General features: G+C 38.4%; 1 protein-coding gene across 10 annotated transcripts in view; it reads left to right on the top strand.

Annotated features, from left to right (window-relative positions):
- NUP214 (nucleoporin 214) overlaps positions 1–14,973 on the top strand; it is a 126,183-nt gene that overhangs the window by 50,268 nt on the left and 60,942 nt on the right. For all 10 annotated transcript variants that reach the window (XM_049711405.1, XM_049711406.1, XM_033426936.2 and 7 more), the window contains 2 exons: positions 11,362–11,437; positions 12,783–12,861. In XM_049711405.1, coding sequence (XP_049567362.1) covers positions 11,362–11,437; positions 12,783–12,861 — 155 coding nt within the window. The remainder of the gene's footprint in view (positions 1–11,361; positions 11,438–12,782; positions 12,862–14,973) is intronic.

Below are 14,973 nucleotides of genomic sequence, written 5' to 3' on the forward strand. Positions count from 1 at the left end.
TTTCCAGTTTACATTAGCTCTCTCCTACTCCCCTGCCCCCAGGTCTGCTCACTGTTCTGTTTTGGCTTTATCGAGTGGCCCTGCTGCACTAGGCCACTGGCCTCTTTTTGCCACATTGGTCCATTTATCAACACTGCCAGGAATTTCTTAGTTATCTCAGGGCCATACTAACAGCCAAAAACAAGCCTACTCGCTTTCCTATCTTGTAGTGACCTTGAAGCTTTGGTATGCTGTTTCGACCAAGATGGCATTTGTGGTCGTTGTGAACTTCTCAAGGGAAAGAACTATGCATTAGAGTTTGGGAATTATAGCCAGATTCCTAGTGTAGGGTAGGCAAAGAAAAGCCACTGCAAGGCAGAATATTACATAAGATAGGAAAATCCAGCTTAATGGTGAAAGAAATATGGTCTGGTATTTCTGAGATATTTTAGCTGTTAACCATGTGTGAGAAGCACCTATTGGTGATTTCCTTTATCTTATCTCAGGCTTTGTTTCCCTCCAGGGTTCATCTGAGCTAATCATTGATAAGGGCTTTGTTAAAGGAGCAATGCTGAGTTTGCCCTTTTTTCTGACTTAAGAAAAATAGACACAAAACTTAAAAAGGAATCAAAGAAAATCTCTTCCTTTCCCAACAGAATTTGGACTGTGGTGCAGTTATTTAACTCGTAAGCCCAGAGTGGTGCCTGGAATGCAGTTCCTTTTTAATAACCACTTGTTGAATAATAGGTGAATCTAAGCATAATTGACAAGTGGAAATTGGTATTTACCACCTCCCCCAATAAGAAAGCTTGAGAGGGAATTACATTCATTATAAAATTACTTTCAGATTCTCTTAAGCAGTAGTTTGGTAAGTGTATTTTAAATATTTAATTTTGCATTTAACTTTTTCTGAGTAATATCTTAAAGAGATTTATTATAAGATGAGCTTACACATTTCTTGCAAATCAAAACTACAGTGAGGTATCACCCCACACGGTCAGAAGGGCCATCATCAAAAAAACTACAGGGCAGGGCTTCCCTGGTGGCGCAGTGGTTGGGAGTCCGCCTGCCGATGCAGGGGACACGGGTTCGTGCCCCGGTCCGGGAGGATCCCACATGCCGCGGAGCGGCTGGGCCCGTGAGCCATGGCCGATGAGCCTGCCATCCGGAGCCTGTGCTCCGCAACGGGAGAGGCCACAACAGTGAGAGGCCCACATACCGCAAAAAAAAAAAAAAAAAAAAATCTACAAACAATAAATGCTGGAGAGGGTGTGCAGAAAAGGAAACTGTCCTACACTGTGGGTGGGAATGTAAATTGGTTACAGTCACTATGGAGAACAGTATGGAGGCTCCTTAAAAAACTAAAAACAGAACTACCATGTGACCCAGCAATCCCACTGCTGGGCCTATACCCGGAGAAAACCATAATTCAAAAAGATACATGCATCCCAGTGTTCATTGAAGCACTGTTTACAATAGCCAAGACACGGAAGCAACCTAAATGTCCGTCAACAGAGGAATGGATAAAGCAGATGGGGTACATATATACAATGGGATATTACTCAGCCATAAAAAAGAACAAAATAATGCCATTTGCAGCAACGTGGGTGGACCTAGAGATTGTCATACTGAGTGAAGTAAGTCAGACACAGAAAGGCAAATATCATATGATATCACTTATATGTGGACTTTTTAAAAAAAGCGTACAAATGAACTTAACAAGACAGAAGTAGAGTCATGGAGGTAGAAAACAAACTTATGGTTACGAGGGGATAAGGGGGGGAGTGATAAATTGGGAGACTAGGACTAAGATATACACACTACTATATATAAAATAGATAACTAAATAAGAACCTGCTGTATAGCACAGGGAACTCTATTCAATACTCTGTAATGACCTATATGGGAAAAGAATCTAATAAAAAAGGAGTGGATATATGTGTATGTATAACCGATTCACTTTGCTCTACACCTGAAACTAACACAACATTGTAAATCAACTGTACTCCAATAAAAATTTTAAAACAAAAGCAAACAAACAAAAAAGATGAGCTTACACATTTCTGCCGTTGGTATGTCTTATGTTCATTGGCCTCATCCCTTATATTCACCTCCTGTTTTCAGGAAGAGGGTTTATCTGGAGCAAACCCATGGCTATCTAGACTCCTCTCCAGTGCTCAGTCACTTGATTCAGCAGGTTCCTAAGGGGTGTCTGCCATGAGCATGATAACACCCTGGGTATTTGGGATCCAGTCGTGAGTAAGACATACCAGGTCCCCACTTTCCCGGCACTTAGATCTTAGCAAGAAGACAGCCACTAAACGACCCATTACATCGACAGTTCTCTAACTGCAGTGTAATAAGTTGGATGAAGGAGATGTACAAGGTGCTAAGAAGGCACACAGTGAGGCCATCTGGTTGAATCTGGGGCTGATGAGGAGGTTGGGAAGGAAAAGGTGTTTTAGCTGAAAGTTGAGCAGTGACCAGAAGCTGCTAGGCAGAGTAGAGAGAAGATTGTTATAAACAGAGGGTGCAGGATGTGTAAAAGCCCAGACCTGGGAAAGGACAGAGCATGTTTGAGGTGAAGGTAAAAGAAGGCCAGTATGTCTAGAGACCTGGCAGGAAATGGAGGATGAAGAAAGTAGGGCTGAATGAGGTTAGAAATACGGTGGGATTTTTGGTTGGTTGGGTTTTTTCCCAAAGCACACCGGATAGATCATTACTTTCAGGAATTTTGGCATTCGTTTATTCATTCTTTCTACAAATACTTTATGAGCATTTCCTGTATGCCACACACTGTTCTAGGTGCCAGGGATAAAGCAGTTAACAAAACAGATTCCCAAAAACCCCCAAACCTTGCCCTTGTCACAAAGAGACAAATGGTACGTAAAATATATAGTATTTTAGGTGGTGATAGATATGATGGAGAAAATTAAAGCAGAGAAGGGGTTTAGGGACTGTTGTCTGGACATGGGTTACAATTTTAAATAGGAACAAGGAAGGCGCTATTCATACATAGCTAATGACTAAAATATTTCAGAAATATCAGACCATATTTCTTTCACCATTAAGCTGGATTCTCCTGTCTTATGTAATATTTTGCCTTGCAGTGTCTTTTGACACTTAACATTTGAATAAAGACCAAAGACCAGAGAGCAGGTCACATGAATATCCTAAGGAAGAAAGCCCCAAGCACCAGGTGTGTAGTGAGAGCATGTCAGGCAGGTTCAGGAAGGAGCCAGACAGCCACTGGTGGCTGGAGGGAGAGGGATAGCAGGGTCGGGGCCCAGGATACAGGTCTTGTAACATCTAGTAAGCCTCGGTCAGGACCTGGCTGACCAATGGATGTTGAGCAAACTGATCGGATTTATGTTTCCTTTATTAAAAGCAGTTTTAGCAATTTTTTAAAATATTGGGGCGTGGGCTTCCCCGGTGGCGCAGTGGTTGAGAGTCCGCCTGCTGATGCAGGGGACCACGGGTTTGTGCCCCGGTCCGGGAAGATCCCACATGCCGCGGAACGGCTGGGCCCGTGAGCCATGGCCGCTGAGCCTGCGTGTCCAAAGTCTGTGCTCCGCAACGGAAGAGGCCACAACAGTGAGAGGCCTGCGTACCGCAAAAAAAAAATAAAATAAAATATTGGGGCGTAATTAACACACAGTAAAATTCACCTTTTTTTAGTGTAAAACTCTATGAGCTTTGATAAATGCAGATAGTTCTCTTGACCTATGGTTTTAGCAGGAAGCTTCTGGTTCTTATATTGAGAATAGATGAAAAGGGCTGGAGTGAGGAATGGTAGAAACAGGGAAAACAGTTAGGAAGCTTTTTTTTTTTTAATTGTAAAATATATGTATAACAAAATTTATTAATTTAACCATTTTTAAGTGTACAGTGACATTAAGTACATTTACAGTGTTGTGTAACCTTCACCACTATCTGTTTCCAGAACTTTTTCATTATCTCATACAGAAACTGTAGCCATTAAATAGTAACTCTTTACTCCCCCTTCCCTCTAGTGTCTGGTAGCCTTTATTGTACTTTCTGTCTCTAAGAATTTGTCTGTTCTAGGTACATCATATAAGTAGAATCATACAGTATTTGTCCTTTTGTGTCTGGCTTATTTCGCTCAAATTTTCGAGATTTAGGTATGTTGTAGCGTATGTCAGAATTTCATTCCTTTTATGGCTGAATAATATTCCATTGTATGCATATGTCCTATTTTACTTACCCATTCATCTGTAAGTTGACACTTGGGTGTTTCTCCTCTTCTTGTACAAGTATCTGTTGGAGTCCTTGCTTTCAGTTATTTGGGGTAATGTTTTAGGAGTGGAATTGCTAGATCATATGGTAATTCTGCATTTAGCTTTTTGAGCTAAACGTAGTTCAAACTGTTTTCCAAAGCAGCTGCACCATTTTACATTCCCATTAGCAATGTATGAGGTTCCAATTTCTCCCCATCCTCACTAATATTTGTTATTGTCCATCGTTTTGATTATAGCTATCCTAATGGGTGTTACATGGTATCTCCTTGTGGTTTTGATATGCATTTCCCTTATGACTAATGAATGATAATTGGGAGTCTATTCATGTGCTTATTGGCCATTTGTATCTTCTTTAGAGACATGTCTATTAGATCCTTTGCCTGTTTTTTAATTGCGTTATTTATCTTAATTGTTGAGGTGTCATATTCTTTATGTAATCTAGATTCAAGTCCCTTATCAGATACATGATTTGTGAATGTGTTTTCCCATTCTTTGCATAGTTTTCACTTTCTTGATAGTGTCCTTTGGAACAACAAAATTTTTAATTTTGATAAAATTCAGTTTATGTTTTTCTTTTGTTGCTTGTGCTGTAGGTGTCTTACATATAGGTATGTGTTTAAGAAACCATTGCTTAATCCAAGATCATAAAGATTTACTCCTGTGTTTTCTTCTAAGTTTTATTGTTTGAGCTCCCACATTTAGGTCTTTGATCTGTTTTGAGTTAATTTTTGTAAATAGTGTGACTTTGTGGTCCAAAATCTTTCTTTTGCATGTGGGTATTCAGTTGTCCCAGCACCATTTGCAGAAAAGACTCTTTTCTTTTCCCCCTTTGAATTGTCTTGGTGCCCTTGTCAGATTGATCAGTTTTCTTTTTTTTTTTTTTTTTTTTTTGTGGTATGTGGGCCTCTCACTGCTGTGGCCTCTCCTGCCGCGGAGCACAGGCTCCAGATGCACAGGCCCAGCCGCTCTGTGGCATGTGGGATCCTCCCTGACCGGGGCACGAACCCGTGTCCCCTGCATCGGCAGGCAGACTCTCAACCACTGTGCCACCAGGGAAGCCTGATTGATCGGTTTTCTAATGTTAAACCAATTGTTGGTAATGATGTATTGTCCTTTTTTTTAATATATGGTTGGATTCAATTTGCTAAAATTTTGTTAAGAATTTTTTCATGTCTTAATGAGCGATATTGGTCTGTAGATTTTGTTTTTTTGTAATATCTTTGTTTAATTCTGTTATCAGAGTAATGCTGGCCTTACAGAATGAGTTGGGGAGTGTTCCTTTTCAGTTTCGTGGAAGAGTTTATGTAGATTTGTTATTATTTCATCCTTAAGTGTTTGGTAGAATTCACCACTGAAGTCATTTTGGCTTGGAAATTTCAGTTTCTTTAGTAGATATAGGACTATTCAGCTTATCCACTTCTTGAGTGAACTTTGGTAGTTTGTGTCTTCCAAGAAATATGTTCATTTCATTTGAGTTGTCAAATTTATTGGCATGACATTTTTTGTAATAGTCACTGATTATCATCCTTTTAATGTGGATAGAATTCATGATTTCAGTTCCCTCTCTCCTGTTAGTGGTAATTTGTGTCTTTTTTTACCTCATCAGTCTAGCTAGAGGTTTATCAATTTTATTGATCTCAAAGAAACCAGCTTTTGGTTTCATTGATTTTTTTTTCCTATTACTTTTTTACTTGGTCTTTATTATTTCATTTTCCTGCTTACTTTGGGTTTTATTTACTCTTTTTTCTAGTTTCTTAAGGTAGAAGCTAATGTCATTGATTTGAGACTGTTCTTTTCTAATACAGGCATTTTAGTGCTATAAATTTCCCTCTAAGAATTGCTTTGGCTACATCCCACAGATTTTGTATATGTTATTTTTCGTTTTCATTCAGTTCAAAATACTTTTTTTTTATACTTATGGATTATTTTGAAGTGTGTTATGTAGTTTCTAAATAGCTGGACATTTTCTAAATATCTTTTTGTTATTGATTTTCAATTTAATTATTGTGGTCAGAGAACATGCTTTGTATGACTTGAATTCTTTAGATTTATTCAGACTTCTTTTATGACCCATAACTGGGATCAGCAAGGGTTCTTTTTAAGGGCCATATAGTAAATATTTTAAGTTTGTGGGACATATATTCTCTGTCTCAACTACTCAACTCTGCCATTGCAGCCTGAACGCAGCTGTAGACAAACTGTAAATGAATGGGCATGGGCTTTGTTACAGTAAAACTTTATTTACAAAAACAGGCAGCCGGTCTTTGGTCTGTAGTTTGCCAGTCCCTGACCTAGAATATCAGTCATCTTGGTAAATGTTCTGTGTGCACTTGAAGAGAACATGTATTCTACTCTTGTTGGTTGGAGTGTTCCATAAATGTCAATTAAGTTAAGGTGGTTGATAGTGATAATTTTCTGTCTGCTTGTTCCATCAGTTAATGAGAATGGTGTTGGTATTTTCAACTATAGTTGTGGATTTATTTTCCTTACAGTTCTATCAGTTTTTGCTTCATGTTGAAGTTCTGTTATTAGTTACATAAATGTTTAGGATTGTTACATACTCTTGAAGAAATGACCCAGTTTGTCATTATAAAATAACTCTCTTTCTCCCTTGTAAGATTAATTGCTCTGAAATCTACTTTCTCCTATGTTAATGTAGCCAGTCCAGCTTTCTTTGTTTAGTGCTAGTGTGGTATAACTTTTTTATCCTTCCTTCTATTTTAGACCTATCTTGTGTCTTTATATTTAAAATGGGTTTCTTGTAGACAGCATGTAGTTGGATCTTTTTTTTTATCCAATCTGACAGTCTGTGACTTTTAATTGGAGTACTTAGGTCATTTACATTTAATGTGATTATTAACATGTTTGGGTTTTAATCTGTTATATTGCTATTTGTTTTCTGTCTGTCCCATTTGTTCTGTGTTCCATTTTCCTCTTTTTCTGCCTTCTTTTGGATTGAGTGATATTTTTATGATTCTCTTATCTTTTTCATTGGCTTATTAGCTATACCTCTGTGTGTTATTTAAGTAGTTGCATTAGGGTTTATAGTACACATCTTTAACTTATCACAGTCTATCTTCAAGTGTGATTATACTGTTAAAATATAGTAAAAGAATCTATAACAGTATTCTTCTATTTCTCCCCTCCCCACCTTTGTGCTATTGTTGTATATTTTCCTTCTACCTATGTTATAAATCCCATGATATGTTGTTATAAATAGTTGATTATCTTTTAAACAGAACTAAATTAGAAGAAAAATATCTTTTCTTTTCCCATATAGTTATCATTTCCGGTGTTCTTCATTCCTTTGTTCAGTCCCAGGTTTCCATCCGGTATGATTTTCCTTCTGCTCAAGGACTTCTTTAACATTTCTTCAGGTTTAGATCTGAATTCTTCCATCTTTTGTGTGTCTTCCAGAGTCTTTATTTCATCTTTATTTTTGAAAGATATTTTTCCTAAGTAAGGAATTTTAGGTTGACAGTTCTTTCCTTCACTGACTTAAAGATGTTGCCCCACTTTAAAAATAATAACTATAGTAATTACCATAACCTTAAAAAAAACTTTCATTCTTTTATTTTTCTTACTACAAATGTTCATTGTAGATAGTATGAAAATCTCAGATAGTTAAAAAAGAACAAAATTTAAATTACCTTTATTCCCACTGCAAATGTTTAATCGCTGTTTGCATGTGTCTTCATCTTTATTCCATGAAAATTTAGTTTTTTAAAGTAAAATTTGGAGGGAGTTCCCTGGTGCTCTAGTGGCTAGGATTCCTTATTTTTACTGCCGTGGCCCAGTTCAATCCCTGGTCAGGGAACTGAGATACCGCAAGCTGCATGGTGTGGGCAAATAAACTTAATTGTTAACATTTTTCCGTGTCATTATAAATTCTTAACAATCCTGTTTTCATATTTAATATAGGTCTTTTTTAAAGCTCTAATACAGTTCCAACTTGCATTATTTAAGTTACTTGGCACCTAGACATGTGTGCAAAAACTACAGTTTGATTTAGCAGACTTTTAGATGATATTTTGGAAAGCATTTGAGTCTTCAGAGACATAAAATTTACCAATAGGGCACAATAGTTGGTGGTAACAAGACATAAGAAATGCCTAAAAGTGAACTGATAGCTTTTTTTTTTCTCTACTGACTGATATTCAGGGATGTGCTTCTTATGTTGTTACCAACAATGCTAAAATAATTTGACACTTAGATAATTTTGCATGCTTGCAGCCGTATCTGTTGGATAAATTCTCAGTTGTAGGACTGCTGAGGCAAAGGAGATATCCATATATGTGAGTGTATATACATACATATAATTCTTACAATTGTTGTCAACTTTCTCTCAGTAGAGCTTATACCAATTTCTCCTTCCCACAAGCAGTGTATGACAATCTGGTTCCCCATATCTTTGCCAAGATTATCAAACTTTACGATTACTACAGTCTGATAGGTGAAGAAATGAACTGAGAGCTTTTGTTTTCAATATCTTCTATTATTTTCTTTTTCTCTCCTGATTTATTTCTTCAGTTGCTCTTGTTAAGTAGTCCTGTCCCCTTACTTGCTTCACCTTTAAATAATTACAAAAAATTCATAGTTCATTAAATAGTTAACTTTAGCAGCTTTCACAGTTTAGATCCACTGTGTCATATGTGAATTTATAAAAAGGTGTACATGATAATGAATCAGACTTACCAAAATAAAACATAACCAGGTCTGTTGTTTTTTTAAGCTCTTTAAAATGTTGAAATAGGTAGAAGAATGAGTAGTTGGCCCCTTTCACAACAATAGTATGAATATTTGCCTTGTTAAAGTTCATTAAAGTTTAAGGGACCACTAAGAAAGGGCCTAGGCAACATTTTAATGCTTCACAATCTTAACAACTCAATTTTATCATTGTGTGTAGAGTACACAGCCCTAGAATGTGTGCATTAGCCTGCCTGTGTCAGCAGGCAGTGCTGATAGGGTGTGGCAAAAAAACAAAAAATGGCTTTCCTGTGTTCCAAGGCAGTGTTTGAACGAGGTTTGTTGTGACATTTTTTGATGTTTATCATACTTGATATGTTCACCTCCACTTGTGTATTAACTTTTATCAGGATGGTCTGGGTAATGGAAAGTCGGAGAACTTAAGTTCGGTTGCAGTTGTTTTTCTCCAAGAACCTAATTTTACTACTCTTAGTGACCTGTGTAACTCCATTCCTCCTTTCTAAAGCAGTGCCCTAGTGTTGGCAGTAGTTTAAATGTCATTTGTAGACTCATGTAGTAAATATATGTGACAGTGCCATTTTCTGCCTGTGGTCCTTTGGCTTCTGCTTTCAGCTGTGGAACAGAACATTTCAAATGAATTTCCAGTGATCTCTTTTCAGGTCCATACTGCTAGAAAGTAGAATACAGTCCTCCAAAATAGGACAATTCCAAGTTTAGCATTTCCATCTTCTCTTGAACATTGCTAGCTGTTGATTTCCATTGTTTTGGTTCACAGTCCCGCACAGGTCTTTGAACACGTTTGTTTGGTAGTATACTGTTCTTTTCTGTTTGTGCTCTTGGATCATCGTGGGTCCGATTAGTCAGTAGGTTTGTTAGCTGATGGCACTGAGCAGCATTTCTCTGCAGGGTTGTCATATGGCCCGGTGTGTAAGTACTGTGAATCCTAATTTTGTGTGTTTGGGGATTTAGGACACCCAAGAGATTTATAGCATTATCACAAGTAAATAGAACAATAATTACACTCAGTCTGCTTCATCCATGATTTAATTTACCGTCATGTCATAACTAAGTTTAGGGTGCAAAAAATGTTCTAAAATTGGGTGAACTGCTGCTTTTCTTTTTATTTGTAGTTTATTTTTTGCTTATCTTTAAGAAAGCGTGCAAGATTTTCATTGCCCTCGTGACTCGCCTGAGCTGCAGCCATTTTTCCACCTAAGTCTGCTGTGTCTGCCCAGGGATTTCTCAGTCCCAGCATCTCACTCACACATTCCTTTTCTCGTTGGAGAGTCAGCAGATGAGGGGAGCAGTGTCCCTGCGTACCTCTTTGGTAGAACATCTCAGGGGCACAGGGGTGTGTCTCTTCAGAGAGGCACACATTTACAGCTCCTTCTCTCTTCAGTAGGAAAATAAAGAGGTTCTGTTTCATTGAAAATAACTGCCTTTTTTCTTCTCTCTGAATCTAATAAAGTTTGTTTGGGAAGGTTCCTGTATTATTCCAGGAGAGTATCCTGAGGTGACTGTAAGATTATTAAAATGTTTGATAATTTTTTTCTATGAGGCATGGGCTTATTTTTGTCTTTCCTCTTCCAAGTTAATCTTTCAATGGAAAATTATTAATTCTCCCTAAATGAGAGTTCTGAAAAATAAAACCAGGTCCTATAATTGCTATTCCTATGCATACTAGTCAAAGTAGCTCTGCGCTGAGGACAGATAGATTGATGGAAAGAATTGCTCCCAGGAGCCAAGAATAGAGCTTTGCGTTAAACAGGTGATTTTTTTTCCGTCACATATTAATACTAAGTAATTATTGAAATAACAGTTCCCTGCTTACTGTGTTCAGGGGTAACAAAAGATGGTGAGAACTCTTTCTACACACACTGGATGCACTTTTCATACCATAGCAGAAGTGCAGGTCGGGAACGGAACCGTGGTATGTTTGACTCTTGTGTGCTGACGTCGTGAGCGCTGGGCTCCCAGGGCTGGTTGCTGTGAGAAGCTGAGGTCTCTTCTTTGAGCCCGATCATACACATCCCATAGATCCTGTTGAACATTTTCTCGGGCCTGGAAAACAGAATCAGGAAGTCCCCACGTGGTCCGGAATGGCGGTGGGTGTTGGGGAGGAGGTGCAGAAGGCTGAGTCTCCAGATAAGAAAAGGATCTACTTCTGAATATTCATAATTTTTTCCTAGGATTACAGGTCGCTGCTTTGACTTTTATGCTAAAGACCCAAATGTCATTTAAAGAATTTAGTCTGCAATCCGAAAAATGTCAAATGACTTTGATTAGGGTCCCAGACATCTATATTCTACCCGCAAATTGATATTATGTTTTGGACAGAAGGTTGGCTCAGGGATGAATGAATGTGATTTACACCCAGTCATGCCTTTCTCTTGAGCATATGCTTTGTGTTTTTCAGTTCTTCAGTGCCGTACTCTGCAGCCAAAACACCTCACCCGATGTTGACCCCAGCGTCTGCTCACCAAGCTAAGCAGGTAACCTGCTGCTTTGGGCTTTGCTAACGTGGCCTGCAGTGACCGTCTTTGTAACTGAAGACAGTGCTGTACTAGGTCCTCATGTTGTTTAAGGGAACTGTAAGTCTGACAAAGGCCTGTGATCCTTTCCCCACAGTTTATGCCAGTCTTGACCTGGTAGGTCAGTTAGGACCTGATACTGTCTCTGTAGGCCATGTGACATCCTGCACCTAGTAATCTTGGGTCATAATTCTGTATTTGTATATGGGGTATCTGTATGGAGTTGAAATTTACTTTCATTTAACATTGTCTTAGTTAACCCATACAACAACCATATAGACAAGACAGGTGTTCAGCTATGTTTCACTAATGAAGAAGCCGGGGCTCAAGTGACTAACGCAGGCTTCCACGGTTTTTATTAAATGATGGAACCAGAGCTGGAACCCAAGTCTTCCAACTTCTTCCTGTCCACTGCTTTGTTCGTTGTACCTTCCCGTGTCAGCATCCAGGGGATAGGTTCTCTTGCTTTCTCTTGCAATCCGTGTTTTTCAGACCTTGCATCTTCAGTGATGTGTGTTATGTCTACTTTCAGGCTGTTGCCTGATAAACATTGTCTCTTACAAAGATAGGTTATATTATAAACAGTTATGCAATCCAGAAGAAAATCATAGGAGATGGTGAAAGGTAGACCAAGCTCTCTCGGAGACTTTCCCTAAGAAACCTGGTTGCTCTGCTACTCATCTCTGTCTCTAGAAATAATGGTAGATTGTGTTTGAGATTGAACATCAGAACTTGCCTATTGTGAGTTCTCAGACGTGGCTGTCTACTCCTTAGCTTGCCGTGACTTAACATGACACTTAAGCGGTTAGCATTTGGTCTTTCTTCTGGAGGTTTCCATGTTCACCTTGGAGGACACATGGTAAGGCACAAATCCTCTTGCCTTGCCAAGAGGAAAGGAACATTGACTGGAGGTGGATAAGTTGAACAGTTTTGCTTTCTAACCTTATTATAAGTTTTGTTGAGAGCCAGGACCTATTTCATTCATTAACTTCTTCCTTCATTTGTGTATCAAATATCCCAGTGCCTTTTACGTGCCAAGTCTTGTGTTAGGCACTGAGGAAATAGCCACCAGCTAAACAGGCCTGACTCTGTTTTCTTGGTGCTTGTGGAATATTCCCATCTCTGATACGATCTTACATGTGGTAAGCATTTAAAAATACTGACTTAAATTGAAACGGAAAAAACAAAATTAAACTAAATCAAAGTGTTTGTGCTTGCTTATTTTAAATTATGTTATCATTTTACATGTTCCTTTATTCCAAAGGCTCGTTTGCGGTTTCACATAAATGTCTTGCTCCTGTTATAGGGATCTCTGATAAACGCCTTAAAGCCGTCTGGGCCCACACCAGCGTCCAGTCAATTGTCATCTGGTGATAAAGCTTCAGGTAAGTTTGCCCTTTTGTTTTAGTGAAAATAAAGGTGAAAGATATGCTCCACAGTAGAGTTCATTGTTGTGGATCACAGAGGCAGCTTGATGTGAAATCACGTACAGTAAAGACATATTTGAAAGGCCTCAGTTGATGTAGAATATTCAGGAAATTAGTGAGCCCTTCAGCAGCTCTGCAGACTTCTGAAATATGAGAGCAATAGGAGAAAGCCTGCCTTTAAATGTTTTTCCTAAAAAGGAGCACCTGCCTTGCTGGATAATCAAAGTTTAGAGAGGAGTGGATCAGAGCATTGAACTCTACTTCTTCTACTACAAAGGAAAGAAAAACTCTCTGGGTTTACGAGGACAGTTCAAAAGCTGGTAAAACACAGAAAGTAAAATGGATCTGTTACAATATAAGACCTCAGAGTAGATCAAATTCAGTATTAAAAGACTGTGGCTTCACATGCTTCCAGCAGTCACTCAGGCGTAATTACTCTTAACCGAAATTAGTTTTTACAGTCACCATAAAGTGCTCTGACCAGGCATCCACGCCGCCCTAGCCCACTTGACATAGAAGTGTGCTTACACGTAGTGCCTAGTTTAATGTGGGCTCTTCCTCAGCAGCCCCTTTTGTTGACCCTGTGTTAGAGTCCGCTTCATTTGACATGTGTTACTTTCTGCTACGGCCCAGAAAATGCTAGACTGTGCTGCCTGCGGTCCAGCGTTCTCACCATGCTCTGGACTCTAGCTTTTATTCTGATTAATGCTCTCCAGTGGGTCTTCAAGCTAGTAAATTCTGTTCGAGATGCTGAACTTCACACTTTAGCAGCCTGCTTTCCGTAATCTCTACACAATCATACCATCATCCCAACTTCTCTGTAGTCAAATCTTTCTCATTGGATATTGGGTTTATCTTCAGAAGTATTCCTTGCACTCAGAAGAAAACCATTATTGTGTAAGCCCAAGTTGTATTCTAGAATTCGGATTAATGGAGGAGCACAGTTTTTATCATGTAAGCCTTCCATGAGAAGGTGTATAGCACTTCTTAACTAGCAGCTAAAACTTTATGTTAGAAGGGAAATTTCAGTGGAATTTGTCGAAGACTTTTGAATCGGTTAGGATTCAAATTAAGCAATTTGTTTCCATTTCTAGCTAATATTTTAGAAAAAATTTTTGAAAGATTATGTATCTTAACCCCTTTCAAGGATTTTATTGGAGAGTTTTTTGTCACTCCTGAAGTTAAGAATCAAGGACATCTAAGGGGCTTTGTTTTGTGCATGTCTAGGCAGTTAGCATGACTTGCAAAGAGATTTCTAGGATTCACCATTCAGTGATGATTGTGAAATATTCTCTGTCCTTGCTGTGTGTTTCATTCTGTCCTCACTTTCTGGAAACAGACTTTTCTTAAGTAGGAAAATTTCCCTGAAAAGTACTATTTAAGAGTTTGCAAAAACTTTCTTTAAAAAAAAAATGCATTTCTGAAACTTCTGTAGAATAATTGCCTTATTACTTAATAATGGAAATACCTTCATTGTTTTACTGATTATAGAACTATTACAAGTCCACAAAAAGTCTATGGTGTAGAGCTATATAATGTAGAAAACGAAAGCTGCCCTATAAGTTCCCTGTTCCAGAGATAACAGCGCTCAGCGATTTGATGTGTATCTCTTGGGGTTTGATGTGTATTGTTCTTTTAAACAAAAATAGTCATTTCCTGTATATATTGATATGTAATCTGTTTCCCCGCCCCCCCTAAAGTAAATATCGTGTTCATCTTTCCAGATCTGATACAACTCTACCTCACTCATTTTAATGGTAGCCTAAGACTTCACTGTGTAGTTGTACCCTGTTAAGTTTTAATAGTACTCTGCAGATAGTTTAGATTGTTTTTAACTTTTCAAGATTATAAGTCAGGCTGCCTTGGACAGCCTTGTACACATCACATTGTATTATAGTGGTTTGTTAGATAATTTTACAAATATTTATCCCATACTTACTTAAAGGGAGGTGCATTTTCTTATTGTTTGGTTTGGTTTGATTTGGGCTTTTTTTTATTTTATTTTTTTTGCGGTATGCGGGCCTTTCACTGTTGTGGCCTCTCCCGTTGCGGAGCACAGGCTCCGGACGC

Source organism: Orcinus orca, chromosome 6 (assembly GCF_937001465.1).
Source record: "Orcinus orca chromosome 6, mOrcOrc1.1, whole genome shotgun sequence".
Classification (NCBI taxonomy): Eukaryota; Metazoa; Chordata; class Mammalia; order Artiodactyla; family Delphinidae; genus Orcinus; species Orcinus orca.